The sequence below is a fragment of the Aristolochia californica genome, unplaced genomic scaffold (genome assembly GCF_029961685.1).
Source record: "Aristolochia californica isolate CCGP_79_NKW_82.1479 unplaced genomic scaffold, dmAriCali1.0.hap1 SCAF_14, whole genome shotgun sequence".
NCBI lineage: Eukaryota > Viridiplantae > Streptophyta > Magnoliopsida > Piperales > Aristolochiaceae > Aristolochia > Aristolochia californica.
This window is the reverse complement of record NW_027181815.1, coordinates 6,065,732-6,080,451: the sequence shown is the minus strand read 5'-3', so window position 1 is coordinate 6,080,451 and position 14,720 is coordinate 6,065,732. Positions and strand designations below refer to the sequence as shown.

The following is a 14,720-nucleotide window of genomic DNA, read 5'->3' as shown; positions in this document are numbered from 1 at the left end:
GGGGTATCCGCCGCCACAACCGGAGATGAAGATATGAGATATGTCTTACCAAAAAAAGAGTTAACGAAATAGATGGCGATCGAAAATGAAGGTTATTAATCAGGTTAAACTTTAAACAGCACTCAGATCAAATAGTTAATTAGGCAGACAGATTTGTATGCGTACGGGCTCTGCACATGCACCGCCGTTTGCTCGGGACTTTCCCTTGGAGCCGGCACACCTGCAGAGTACCTCTTCGCTGCCGCCCCGCCCCTGCGGGCGTTGTTCTCATTCTGCGCTTTCAAACAGGTTACCACGCAGGCGAAACAAGCAATCACAAGCCTTTTGTTCGATGATATGGACGCTGTTCATCATTCTCCACCTGCTATCGATTTCGAGCTCCACGCCTTAAATCGAGCGAAGCTCGTACGGGCTGTCCGTGAACACCTCGCTGCATCAAACCGTCCCCTCCACGGCTTCGTTTTCCTCCAAGTACCCACACCTGGGAACCTCTCTCTCTCTCTCTCTCTCTCTCTCTCCAACCCCCTCTATTGCTCCTTTGTTTTTGTATGTTTTTAAAATGTACATTTCATGTTTAAGTGTTAATTACATTGTACTCCATCTTCAATTGTTAGGGAGGAGAGGAACAAACTCGCTACTGCTCTGACCATGTCATACTCTTCAGGTGTCTCTTCAAACTTCCCGGAGGACATTATTTTGATCATTGTAATATTGCATAACTTGGTTGTTTCATCCCTTGTGAAGTTGTTGTCATGTGATCTATGTACTTTGTGGAATTCTTTTTCAAAGATGGCCCTTATTTTATATATGCTGCATGAAAGTAAAAAGACAGTTAGGAGTAGTACAGAAAGTAAGTCACCTTGGGAAAGAGAAACCCGAATATGAATATCACAGCAATTAATCTAAGGTTATGATCCATCACGTCAATGCTACAACAATTTCATTTGAATTCCCGTAGAAGATGAGTTCCCTCTCTCCCTCTCAGTGGGTTAATGGGTAGAATTCACCTCATTCATGGAACCCAAAGCGCAATGATATGGTGCTTCTGCATGAAAACACGCACTACAGACAAGCAAATTGTGGGTTTCTTGTCTGTGACACTTGTGTTCGTGCAGAAGCAACATACATCTTTTTTTTTTTTGTAGAGTCCCCATATGATATGGAAGTGCATGCAGAAGCTTCGGTATAATATGAGGGCTTCTCTTGCAAAGTGTATTTCTCCTTTCTTTTCATCTGCAATATTGTCTAAAAGTAGTCTTACAGAAAGAAAATGAATTTCTTCTTCACTTCCCTGTGCATCAAAGTGGCTTCAAACTTGTTCTAAAATTTAGAAATTTTTTATTCCCTCTCCCCTCCCTTTTTACCTTTTTAACTGTGATAGTGGATGCTGTTACAGGCAAGAGAGTTATTTTGCTTACCTATTTGGAGTAAGGGAACCTGACTTTTATGGGGCAATAGTAAGTTTTTTTTTTTACTTTTTATTTTTTATATTTTATTATTGTTTTCCCACTTGCATGGAGTGTATCCAGTTCAGTTAGTCAAAGCATTGTCTCTTTCATACAAGTCAAGTTGGCCACTTTTCTAGGGGAAAGGTTCAAGCATATTTTTTTATTTGTGATGTTAGATGTGTTTTAAATTTAAATTGATGTAACACCTAGATCTGTATTTAATATCATTGTAAGATTAAAAGAAAGGCTTTCATAAAAAAAAAAGATTAAAAGAAAGGCGGTGAAGCAATTTAGGCCTGTTCTGAGTTAGAATTTACTGTGCATAAAAAGTTCGAATTTAATTTCAGCACAAACACTACGAATAAAGGTGCTGCAATGGATGGACTGTCTTAGATTGGAAATGCTCTGCTGGGACTGTCTTAACCTTGCTAATGTAGTTATATATGTGAAACATGGAATTTTGAGGACCATGGGGACCAATTGAAACGAGTCAATTTCCATAAGCAGTTAAATAGCTCACATAGGATGGGGAGAAAACATGCTACAAACACTAAATCACACTCATTTGTCATATAATCGGTTGTTTCTCTTTATGAGTTGCATCTAAATCACAAGAGCTGTATGTTCTCTTCCTTCTCTACTTTGGAAGCTAATTGGCCCAACAAAGGTTGTTTTGTTGTTCACTTGAGGGAAGAATTCTAACCTGTGATTGACTTGCAAGGCTGGGGTCGAGTCTCTGAAGTCCTTTCAAAATTATGGAATTCAGCTGAGGAGAACATTGCTTGCGCTTTGCTTTATTGTGCCTTTGGATTTCCTATTTGCATGTCCTTCCTGAGGGGATAGGGGATAGGGGGTAGTTGCTTGTTTCCTGCATTTTTTTACTAGCCTTTTTGAGGAAGACTTCTCCTTGCCAATCCTAAAGCTGGGCAAGATGCTTTGGAAATTGACCATTGTGGTGGTCCCTTGATCTCTTTTTCTGTATAGTAGAACCTTCATGAGTGATACTCTAAAGGGAGTCACTCAGAACGTGTTCCACATTTTTATTTTTCTTCCAAAAACATTCTCTTGCTCACTTTTCCAATTTACTTAGATATATTGAATGAGTTCAGTGATTTTTGACTAGTTTATTGTTTGAGAGAACTGGATAGTTATTGCTACTTGCAGTTCTATCACCATACGCCACATTACATCTTCCACTCCCTCTCTACTAGGGCATTAAGGCCTGATGGCACTTATAGAGAAGTCCAAGACTTTGCAATGGAGCATACTAATGTATAATAACCAACTTGATAGACCTAAAAGAACGAGCAAATATCTCCATCAATAGTGTTTATTCCATTGACAAACAACAACAGTAGATGTTAAGGGACCTAAAAGGGCTAAACTATCGATTATCTTTGAGGTAAATAAGAACAACTATCAACCAACTAAAGAGGGAATTGATGAGAGCAATTAAAGTAAATGATATTTTTGTAAAAAAATATATGCTAACAAATTGGCTCATGAGCTAACCAACCGGGCTTGAAAAAACTTGAGCTTGGCTTGTTATACTTAACGAACCTAATTTTGAGTTTGAGCTCGAGCCTAGCTCAAGTAAAAACTGAGAGCTGAGTTTTTTATGAGCCGAGCTCGAACGGTTTGCGAGGTACTTTGGCTTGGTGCCACCCCTAACCAAACATACAAAATTTGTGCCAATCATCTTTAGTCGGTCAACCATTTCCTCCTCCACTACCCAATTGCCCAGTAGATTTGGGCAGCCGGCACTCTCACATTTGGCCTTCCATTTTGTTTCCTTGGCCCTCTCCACCTTATTGCTGAGTTTGTACCTTGGGGCAAAATTAGGAGGGGATTATGGGGTTTCACCATTGTCGCTGTCTCCTAGAGTGCGTGAAATGAGTACAATTGAATATTTTTTAAGGTAAGCAAAATTCTCTGGGAGGAATCATTTAAAAAAGAATGCAAATCATACTATTTTGGGCAAGAAAACTGAAAGACACATCCTACTTCTCCAACTCAGTAATTAGAACTGAATTGGCAATCAATCATCCACTTGGCTTTGCATCTCATTGTTTGACCGACTACTTGGGCCCCTCCTCTAGAGGGTTGGCTAAAACTCAATTCTGATTGCAGCTCTTGGGGGATCCAATGTCCATAGCGATTAGAGACTCAAAGGTTATGGTTCTTCTTGTTTGCTCCCCGCCCTTTGGGCATGTGAGTTCACATTGGCATGAATTAGGGCTCTCCTCCATGGCCTCAGGTTATACTTTTAGAGATTTGGGACCCAATTACTGGTCGAAGGTGATTCTCAAGTAGTTATCTCTTGGGTTTCAGTCAAGAAGACCCTACTTGGGCATTTCTTGAAGTGTATTGATGAGATAGAGGATCATTAGTAGATCCATATCCACCTATTGGCTGCATATTCTTTGGAGTGCTAACGCAAGGCTGATGGCTTAGCGAGGGAGGGAGTCTGCCACCAGAAACTTGCTTTCGGTGTTTCCCTCCTTTTATAAGATTTTATGTTTTTTGGCTTATTTTTTGCACTTTGACTGCCATGCAGTTTTTTTTTTTTTTTGGTTTCCTTTTTTGGTCCCTTTCTTGTACCCTTTACCTTTTTGGGCCATCTTAATGATTTCTTGCTTCTTATTGTCCCCAAAACACTATATTTGATACATCATCAAGATGTAGATGGGACTCAAATTCAACTGCAAACACTTTTTCTTTGCTTTGGCTTCACAAACCTTGGGTACAGATTTTTTTTCTTTTTTCTTTTTGAAGGTTTCATGCAATAACTAGGCCACCAACAATTTCCTTTTGTTTGCAATTTTCAGTTTTTGTGTCTATGGGAAAATTATGAGTTATTCCAATGTTAGATGAAGTGCATTTCATTTCTCATGTGCTATGTGCTTTGTTGCTAAGTCTATATGGTTTGCCTTTTCCTCTTTTTTTTTTTTTTTGTGGTGTGCGTTTGTGGGGTTAATTGTGCTTCAATCCTTGAAAGGCATTGCTTCCGAAAAATTTCTTTGTTTCTACATGTAGATGATTTTTTTTTAAAGTTTTATTTATTTATTATTTTTTTAATGTGGGGTAAAGTACACTGAATGTGCTTCAATCTTTGAAGGACATTGCTTCTGGAAAATCCATCCTCTTTGCTCCCAGGTTGTCTGATGATTATGCTGTTTGGCTGGGAGAAATAAAGCCCTTATCATACTTCAAGGTGAATGTCCTTACCATATTAATTCAAATTTAGTGATTTTTGTTTCAACACTATTTATTTTCTCTGTGTTACTGTGCAGCAAAGATACATGGTCAACATGGTTTGCTATACTGATCAGATGGTGAAGGTGCTTTATGATCACTACCAAGTATTGGGAAAGCCATTCTTGTTTCTCTTGTACGGGCTTAATACTGATAGCAAAAAATTTTCCAAACCTGCAGAGCTTGAGGTGCCTTTACCATTTACCTGTTATGGTTTAATTTCTAGGTTCTTTTAGGCAGATCAGTTTTATAGTATATCCATTTTGTGAGTTTCTCAATCGCTAGCTGAAGGCAATGTCAGCAGAGGGCTTACTTCTATGTTTTTAATTAAGGGTGTTAATTTGATACTGTTGTTCTAGTTGCATACAAGCAAGATTAGTTAGAGGTTCTGGTGTTAGATTGTTTCTACTAGTTTTGAAGAAATCATAATTTGTTATTTCCTTCTTGATGTTTTAGGAAATGGAGAAGTTTGAAACAGACCGTAGTACATTGCATCCTATCTTGACTGAATGCCGTATATTTAAGTCGGGAATGGAGCTTGAACTCATACAGTATGCTACTGATATAAGTTCGGAGGCTCATATTGAGGTATATAGTTCTCTATGACTGTTTTGGTATTTTACTAATAACCTTTATAAAATTGCTTTAGAATAATCTTTTTCCATGACAATGAGAGAATTTGTGAAGCATCTATTTAAGGTTTCCTTTACATCCAAGGATGGAGCTGCAATGATCTCTCTCTTTTCTTTCTATTAAAAAATCACACTTTAAAAAAAAGATGAATTGGCTTTTTTGGGATGAGCGACCATTGGCTATTTTCATCTGAAAAATGCATAATTGATTGCTTATGAGATTAGTTTCAATAGGTCTTAATGCTATCCTTTTGGGGAATAAAAATGACTATTTTGATTGCAGAGCATTTCCAATGTTCTTATTAAATGACAAGGAGTTTTCAAGACATATTTTCAAGTGTTCCTTTGGCTTATGTAGCTGTCATTTGTGTAGTCATGGTAAAAAAATACTAAGACAAGAAAATATAGTTGGTGAAGAAGTTAATACCTGAATATTTCTTTTCTTTCAAAAAAACATTGGGTAGTTGCTCTTTATATAGGCTACAAGTAAAATAATTGGTTATAGAGGTTGTTCTGTGAGTCCTATTAGGATTTTTTTTACTTCAATTTATCTTGTCCTGGTGTATCGATCATTTTTAGAGGTTAGATTACTCTTCTATGTTTTACCTAAATGATTTTGTTGTACATGAATTTAGGTTCTTTTGGATCCATTCTCTCAACCTTGCTCTGCCCAACGGCGCTTTTTTTCATCGAACTCTATTTTTCTTTTTTGAATTGTATCCAAATGTATGGAATCATTCAGCATGGGCTTTGAAGTGGAGAGAGGTTTCTTCTTTCCTTTTTGCAGCACTAGTTTGATCTTAATGTTATCTTCCAAGTAGGTTATGCGCAAAACAAAAGTGGGCATGAAAGAGTATCAGTTGGAGAGTCTGTTTCTCCATCATGTGTACATGTATGGAGGCTGTAGATATTGTTCATACACATGCATATGTGCTACTGGTGAAAGTAGGTGAGGACTATTGCATATCCTCAGTAATATATTGTGATTTCAATGATGATTCTTTACTTGTAGTTATTCAAATTTATTTATTTTAGTTATGTGGCAAGTGTTCTGTTTGTGTAGGCAAAAATATTTTATATTTGTAAGTAGGCAGGTCATTATTTTCTGCCAGCTGATGTCCTGTCTGTTTCTCAATCTTCTCTGGATGTTTAAAATGCAGCTTCTCTGTTGCAGATGGTTACATAGATAAGCTAATTGCTAGGTCTCTTTGAAACTATTCTCTTATAGTCTCAAGTTTCTGATAGGCATTTACCTTGCAGCTCTGTTCTTCATTATGGGCATGCTGCTGCTCCAAATGACAGGGTGAGAATTCATGTACTTTTGCTAATCTATTCCTTTGCTACTTGAACTCCATCTGCTTGTGAGAGGGTATATGTGTGTATAGCTTTGAAATACTGTAGAACTCTTAAGATATGAAACTCCCTTTCATATTATTTTCTAAGGCACTACTTAGCGACATAAAGTAAGGGGAGAATTTGCTTACCAATCATAATCTCCTTCTAAAGTTCCTGGACTCATATCCACAATATGAGATTTTTTATTTTTTTTAATGGCCAATGAAAATTTTATTGAGAGAGAAACAAAATACAAAAGGCACATAAATGCTAGGGTAAACCCTAAATATGGAGGAGAAAGAAATAGAAAAAGGTATAAGCTAAAGAATACGAAGAGCAAAATGGAATTTATTTTTCTATTCTCCTTACACAAATGTTAGAAAGAGATGCTCTCCTAGTCTAATGTGTCAGCAGCTGAATTGACCGAACCCAGTGTGGACCAGGACATGGTGAAACAACTAGCAATGTCAAATATCTCCTACGCTAGAGCATTATCTCCTTTCACATTTTTTTTGAATTTGAGAAAAAAGCTTTATAAAATGATCAACAAAAAATAAATTGTTAAGGTTTTAAAACCTACAATCGAGTTAATTACAAAAACCAAAAAAGGAACAATCTATAAGAACAACATAGAAACTACCATCGGTCAATTATAGGTGAAAACCGATGGAGGTAACTAGCTGTGGATGTGTAATTTCTCCTTTTGCCAATAATTTTACCACCGAATTTACTGGTCGGTGCATATGTTGCGATACTACTTCAAGCGGTGCAGTTAAGTCCATAATATGTAGAAGTTGCTTACACCACCACCATCCCCCAAGAGGTGGCAACAATGGAGTCACCTTGAATAATCAAAGTTTGATTAAAGTGAAGTTGATATAATTGAAGGTCTTCAAGCACAACCATGATTTCAACCATTTTTGAATCCACAACTCCAATTGGGCCTGAGAAGGTTAGTGAAGTATGTCCTTTATGATTTTTGACACTATCCCCTAGTCCACCTGGTACAGAGTTATCACTCGAACTCCCATCAAAATTAAGTTTGAGATAATCAAGCATAGCAGTTGTCCATGCCTCTGTATGTAGTACATGTCTAGGAGAACATGGGTTTCAATGCATTTAGTGGTGCAATGAATCTCCTTCCACATTCAACAACTGGTTGAAATTGTGTCTTCTCATATGCCGGCCCTTTAGGAATCACTAACTCGATGTCTGTAGAGCTTCATGGTCTTCTCAACGGGCTCCGCGTTTTCATAGATAAGTGCACCGGTCCCCTCCATATTGAAGGGGACTCGAAGGTGGTCATTGGATGGTGCGAGCATGCATCCCCTCCCCCGTGGTGCCATTGGGACACTTTTTGGGAGATTATTGAAATTTCTTCAGTTTTATCTTGTATTTAGTCTCACATTCCGAGATCCGCAAATTCGGCAGCCGATGCGCTTGCTAAACACGGAGCTACCCTACAATCGCTGGTTGTAAGGGATACACTCCCTTTTCTGTAATTTCTCTTGTTAATATAAATACATCTTTTTTTTTTTTTAAAAAGAAAAGAAATTGTTCTTTGCAATTCTTAATCCATATATCTAGGCATGGGTTTTAGCAGCAAGGGAGTTAATCCCCAAAGAGCTGGGTCTCTTTGATATTTATGCTCAAACTAACTCTTTGATATTTATGCTTCAACTTGAAGGAGAGTATTAGAAGTATAAGGATAAAATCGTAATTTCATTAGATGTTTGGTGACCCTCTTCCTAACAGGTATAAGCTGAGTAGGTGATTGTTTTCTGCCCTTTTAGATACTTAAACTATGGCTGCTATATTTATTTTTGTGTTAGAAGGAAGAGGTATTTTAGTCTTTTTGTAATGTTTTCACTTAAGGGTTAGAGGTCATGAGATGCCTCTAACGACACTACCTCCTTTGATGGCAGTTGGAAACTTCTTCTTCCCTTTTTTGTTCTTTCTTCTCTCTTCTTTTCCTCTTTTAATCTTATCATCCTCAAGATTTTACTATGAGGTTCACCTTTACAGCAGCTCTTGGACCAAAAAGTTAATTAGACAGATTTGTGTGTGTCTGGCCACTGACATTAAGCTTTCCAAGGAAAGGCTACAAGTAGAAGGAGACAGTTTAGAATGCACAGGTTGTTAGGTAATGTCAGTTTATGCTAGTTCTAAAGTCTTAACTGGAGCAGACACTCTGGCACCATCCTCCTTGCAAGTGTTGTCCATCATTGCTCATTTCACACTTTCAAGCACATTTACATGCAGATGAAATAAGCAATCATGGGGTAATTGTTTGTTGACTTGATACTGGTGAATCTCAGGGATAAAGAGCTTCATATGTGACGGAGAGCATGGAGGCGGACCTTCTAGGCTGAGTCACAAATATTGGCTGGGGCAAAGAAGGCTTGGAGGATAGAGCATCCATGATCCCAAAGTACACCCCCAAACCTACTGGAGTCAAATTCTAGAATGAGCCGCCATCCGAACTTTAACTTATAACCAGTCAACAGAGAGTTGCCTGGGGGATGAGGTTGAGTAGTGGGGGTGAGAGTAGGGGTGGCACCAAACCAAACCGGCTCGCAAACTATTCGAGCTCGGCTTAGTTAAGTTTTTTACTTGAGCTTGGCTTGAGCCAAACTTGAAATAAGGCTCATTAAGTATAACAAGCCAAGCTCGGCTTGTTTGCTCGTGAACAATTCGTTAACATAATTTTTTTTACGAAGATATCCTTTACTCTAATTGCTCTTGTCAATTCCCTCTTTAGTTGGTTGATAGTTACTCTTATTTACCTCAAACCTCAAAAACGATCGATAGTTCAACCCTTTTTGGGTCCCTCAACATCTAATGTTGTTGTTTGTCAATGGAATAAACACTCTTGATGGAGGTATTTGCTCTTTCTTTTAGGTCTATTAAGGTGGTTATTACACATTAGTGTGCTCCATTGCAAAGTCTTGGACTTTTCTACGATAGCTTGCCGTTCAATGGTACTAAGTTCATCACAATATTCTCTTTTTTTATTTTTTATTTTTATAGTTTTAAAAGCTCGAACTCGGCTTGAGGTCAAGCTCAAACTCAATTAATTTTTTTTGGCTCGAGCTTGAGCTCGAGTTTGAAGTATTCAGATCAAGCCAAGCTCGAACATATGCAGGTTCGAGCTTGGCTCGACTCGATGCCACCGCTAGGTGAGAGGTTTATTGTGGTCACTAAAACTGCCAATGTGGGCAAACAGAAGACCTTGGAGCAGGGTGAGAGTCTTGAGAGAGTTTAAAAATAGAATGGATTATGCTATCTATGCCTCGGTGGAGATGGATGAGTTATTGAAAGTTTTCCTGTTTCATCCATGCCGTAGGCCCCATGGAGTGGCTGCCGTTCATCTTCAGTGGACTTACCAATTTTTTGGAAAGTGGCAAAAGCTTGGTAATGGATGATAAAGCTTGAGAATGTGGATGGGAAGCAGATGTGATTGCCAAGTTTGCTATTCAAAAAAAGTTTGCTGAGAATGGCTCCTTAAATACTGTACTGATTTGCTGGCTGGGTCTCCTTTGGCGATCAGCCCACGTGTTTAGTGAGATTATGCAAATTTGCAAAGCCCTTATCATCTCTTGGCAGCAGGTCCTCTGGTCAGCCAATGACATCTCAGTTTCTTTGTGAAAGAGGGTGTTTCCCCTTCCCAGATTATGGTGGGCGGTGTTCTTCCTCTTGTGCCTGAGGCTTGAGTTGCTTTGGCTTTCTTTAAGCTCAGAGGTCTGAGGCTTCTCTCTTTACAAATTTCTATGATTTTTTTGATACAAAGCTATTCTGAGGTCAAATATAAAAATTGTCTTTTGGTAGAAATCTTTTCTTGTAAATTAAGGAAAGGAAAGAAATAACTAGAGATTGAGAATGTGATTGGAGAAACTATAGGAATGGTTGAGAACGGACAGTGAAACTGAATGTTAAAGAATTGAATGAGAGAATGCTTTCTGAAGGAAGGCTGATATCTGGAATATCCAAGCCTTCAAAATAATTGTGAAGGAGTGAAAGGCTCTTTTAGTCCTTGTTTGGCCATGTTTGGGATTTTCTTAACTTAAATGTCTTGGTTCAAGTTTCACAGGTGCTTGGTAGATCTTTTATCCATTTACCTACGTAAGAAAAAACAAAAGAAAGTCAGACAAGCAGCTCTTGCTGATCATTGTCTATTAACAGAAACACTTAAATAATTACCCTTCTATCTCTAGCATATAAAAGATAAGGTTGACAAGGTTTTTCATCAGTATTTAGTTGGGATCAAGTTATGTTGTCCTTATATTGATTCATATAGTATGATTAAGTGTAGAGATACAACTACTGTTTTTGTTTAGTGAACTTTGTTAAGTTGTGCTTGTTGATGTGCATGTCTACTGATGCACCAAAATCAAAATAGGGTCAAATGATGTTTGTTTAAATCTTTTCTGTATTTGATTGACTATTTTATGTATGGTGTATGTCAGTATGCTAGGTCTATAGATGTTATTCTGATTTGGTAGTCCTAATATTATGCAGAGAAGTCTGGGGGTGGATGTTCTTGATGCCTCTGGTATTTCTATTGAAGTACTAATTACTGGGTTACCTTGTTTGTGAACCTGTTATGCCTGGACAGAACTGATTTCTGAGCAATCTATGTACATTAGCTGTGACTATGAAATCTATGTTGTGAAGTAATCTATAAAAAAACTCTTTATCCATTTTTAGGTGTTATTTCTCCCAGCATATCTTTTGGATTTTTGCAAATGGTTGCCCTAGTTTAACTGTTTGAAATTATTTGTTATGTTTTTAATTGGTTTTTGATTTTCTTGGAGGTTCAACCTGTGCAGTAAACTTGCATTTTAGCATTTGTGTGTACCCTTTGTTAAGTTGTGACAGAAAGACTTTGGCTGGTTTCTGCACTTGTATTTTTCGTTTCAGAGTATGCATATTCTGGTTGCTGCTAAACAGTTATGTGATTTAGGATGTGAGGATTAACTGCAGTGGCAAAAACTCATTTTGCATTGTCATCTATGTTGAGATGCGAAACTTTGAAATTTCATATTATTTTTGGCAATAGTCATGCTGTAGTTTTCTACTAATTTGTTCGTGTTGTGATGTTGTTTCTCGGTGCAGATCTTACACGATGGTGACATGGCACTGCTAGATATGGGAGCTGAATACCATTTTTATGGTTCTGACATAACTTGTTCTTTTCCTGTGAGTGCATAAAATATAGATGTTGTATCCAACCTGAACTTTACTTTTTTATGTAGAAATATCCAGAGTTTCATAGCCGAACACTTATGGCATTCAAAAAAGGTGGATATCTGATGGTGGGATCAGAAAAATAGATGATCGCTTTGCTGAAATTAAATTCAAACAAATCTTTCTTAGTTTGAATGTGAACTGAAGGAGTGGATATCACATTCTTTTCTGTTGACTAATCCCATCAAGTCCCTGAATACACATGCATCGATGTACATTTACAGACACTGGCACTCACGTGCACAGACACAACTTGAAAAATGTATAGGGAAAAAAGGAAGTGCTTTTGCTGCATGCAATGTGATGGTCCTTGACCTCTCTCTTGATGTTCATCTGGTCTGTGCTGGAATAGGGATCCTAAGTCAAAGTGACCTTTCTGTTCCAGTATCCAGTTAAATACTGAGGCATGAAAAATTTCTCAAATGGCCAATGTGTCAGTGAAGTTGTTGTGTTTTGCATGATTCTAGTTATATTTTAAATAGATGTTGCTAAATGAGCAAAATCTTGTATGAATAATAGTTGAAATACCTGTCCAAATGGCAAAGGATGTACCCAATTTCTTTAATGCAAGAGATGGGTCGAGGGAGAGAGAGGGAGAACGGAAGACAGAAAGAGTGTGTGAGAGAGAGGTTAGAAGCAAGGTTGGAGTAGCATGGAAGGGAGAAGTTTTAGAGTGAGAGCAAGGAGCTTGGAAGCGAGATCAGGGAAGAAATCGGGAAGGATGTTAGACAATGCAAGGATGTGGGAGCCTGCAATAGAGAGAGAAGGGTGGGTGGCAAGGAAAACTTCGTGAGGATGGAGAGGTTACAGGAGCAGCAGATGGTCATCGCATGAATATGATACTCGGCAGCGGCGACTGAAGGTGAATGCAGACGGATCCTACTCAGTAGATGAGAATGAAGCAGAAGGATGGAACATTGTAGGGAGCTGGAAAAGAAGCGGCAGCTTGCAACGAGGTTACAGGACCATGAATTAGATAGCCTTCCCTATGAACGAGTCCTGAGTTCCGGCAATACCACTCTGAAAGTGGAAAGATGCAGCTTTATAGGAGAAAATGAATCAAAATAACCCGCAACACTGGATCTAAGGCCTCCTTCGATAGGATTCCCTCTAAGAAATTCAGCTGTTTTTCTCATGCAATGGGAAAAAAAAAAAAACTAATCCAAAACAGAATAACCCTATCAGCCATGAAATTTGGACCAAGGATACTCAGATTTGTGAGAGCACCAGGTAATCGTCCGACTCAGCTAAGAATAGACAAGTCTTTGGCTGGAATCTCTTCTATGCTACTTGCAACATTTCCTTCCTCCAGAGAACCCACCTTAGCTGCCTTATTTAACATCCAAAAACCCCAGCTCAACCTAGCAGTGATTTCAGATCATTAAGCCATAAGAATCTTGGTAGAGAATGCATGGCCTGCCCCATTCCCAGAAATAAATACCCCAACACAACAAACTCAGAAAAGGCAAACCAAAAACAGACACATTCTCTCACATCTCACCACCAACACTTGGACCACGATAAACACCTTTTTGACCCCTGCACAAACTGACAAGATATGACACTCAACAACCACATTACACTGGGTTTTTACCTTACTGCTCCCCGCCAGCACACCCACATCTCCAAGCAAACTTACTACAGAAGAAACCAACTACACCTAGTTGGTGCTAAGTAAACCCTACACCGAGCCCCAAAATAACACTTGCCCTCAAACAACCTAGTCTCATCCCCTTCATTCTCAAAACCTGATGTAAGAGAGCCCCATTAAACCCCCAAAAACAAATCCTTTTGAATAAGAAAATCATTCCTCATTTTTTCAACAAACACCCATGAACCGTGATAGCCCGGCAAGCTGCTGCTCTTCCTTTGACACGGCCGTTGACTGTTGCTATCGGAGTTTGTTTGCTTTGTGCCAGAGGAACAACACCTCATTGGAAATCTCTTGCTGCCACCAGCACTGCAGGAGGGATCTTATTAGTTTTGGATGAAGCAGTCTTTGACCTCCAGGAGGATTGCATTGGTGAATTTTCCCTCGGCTTGAAGTTATTTGACTAGGAGAAGAACATCACACGGTGTTTAGTGAGTATATATGGCCAACAAGGTAGAAGGTACAGGTAGTGAGCTGCCTTTTGGGATGAGCTCTCCAATCTCCTTCAACATTGGTTCCATACTTGTCTGCTAGCAAGTGATTCCATTAGATTTTGCAACGAGAAAAATCCTCCAGCCTGAAGGATCTCTTCTACCATGTGGCATTTATGTGACTTCATCCATGCACATGAACTGGAGGAGATTGCCACCTCTGGACAAACTTTCACTTGGACCAATGCCCAACATCCCCCAATTCTCTCGTGTCTGGATCATTTTCTGGCAAGCAAATCTTGGCTTCAAACCTGCTCTCATTCCACTAGAAATACTTTGGGAAGACTGATCTCAGACCACTGGCCTATATCCCTTGACGCCCACACCTCAATTAGGGCCGAAAGCCCTTCTGTTTCGAAAATGTTTGGTTAAAAGCCGAGACTTTAAAAATGTGGTTGGGACTTGGTGGAATGACATGAATGTCCAAGGGCTTGTTGGTGGAATTCTTTCCATCAAACTCAAGCAGCTGTAATAAAAACTTACAGAAGTATGGGTGCCTCCCTCGTTGCACTAATTCCTAAGAAAGCAAATGTTGAGACTCTTTGCAACTTCCAACCGGTCAGCCTCATCTCTGGGCTTGACAATATAATATCAAGAATCCTAGCTGCAAGACTAAACAGAGTACTTTAGAATCTCATCAGCCCATTCCAAATTCATAAGA

General features: G+C 38.8%; 1 protein-coding gene across 2 annotated transcripts in view; it reads left to right on the top strand.

Annotated features, from left to right (window-relative positions):
• Window positions 1-48: 48 nt before the first annotated feature.
• Window positions 49-14,720, top strand: part of LOC137949804 (uncharacterized) — a 37,535-nt gene continuing 22,863 nt past the window's right edge. Inside the window, exons 1-9 of one of the 2 annotated variants that reach the window (XM_068795992.1) lie at window positions 49-471; window positions 615-664; window positions 1,397-1,457; window positions 4,567-4,662; window positions 4,742-4,891; window positions 5,160-5,291; window positions 6,157-6,284; window positions 6,596-6,638; window positions 11,786-11,869. In XM_068795992.1, the coding sequence (XP_068652093.1) occupies window positions 337-471; window positions 615-664; window positions 1,397-1,457; window positions 4,567-4,662; window positions 4,742-4,891; window positions 5,160-5,291; window positions 6,157-6,284; window positions 6,596-6,638; window positions 11,786-11,869 (879 nt within the window). In that variant the 5' untranslated portion in view covers window positions 49-336. The remainder of the gene's footprint in view (window positions 472-614; window positions 665-1,396; window positions 1,458-4,566; window positions 4,663-4,741; window positions 4,892-5,159; window positions 5,292-6,156; window positions 6,285-6,595; window positions 6,639-11,785; window positions 11,870-14,720) is intronic. The other variant, XM_068795991.1, reaches the window with a different exon arrangement.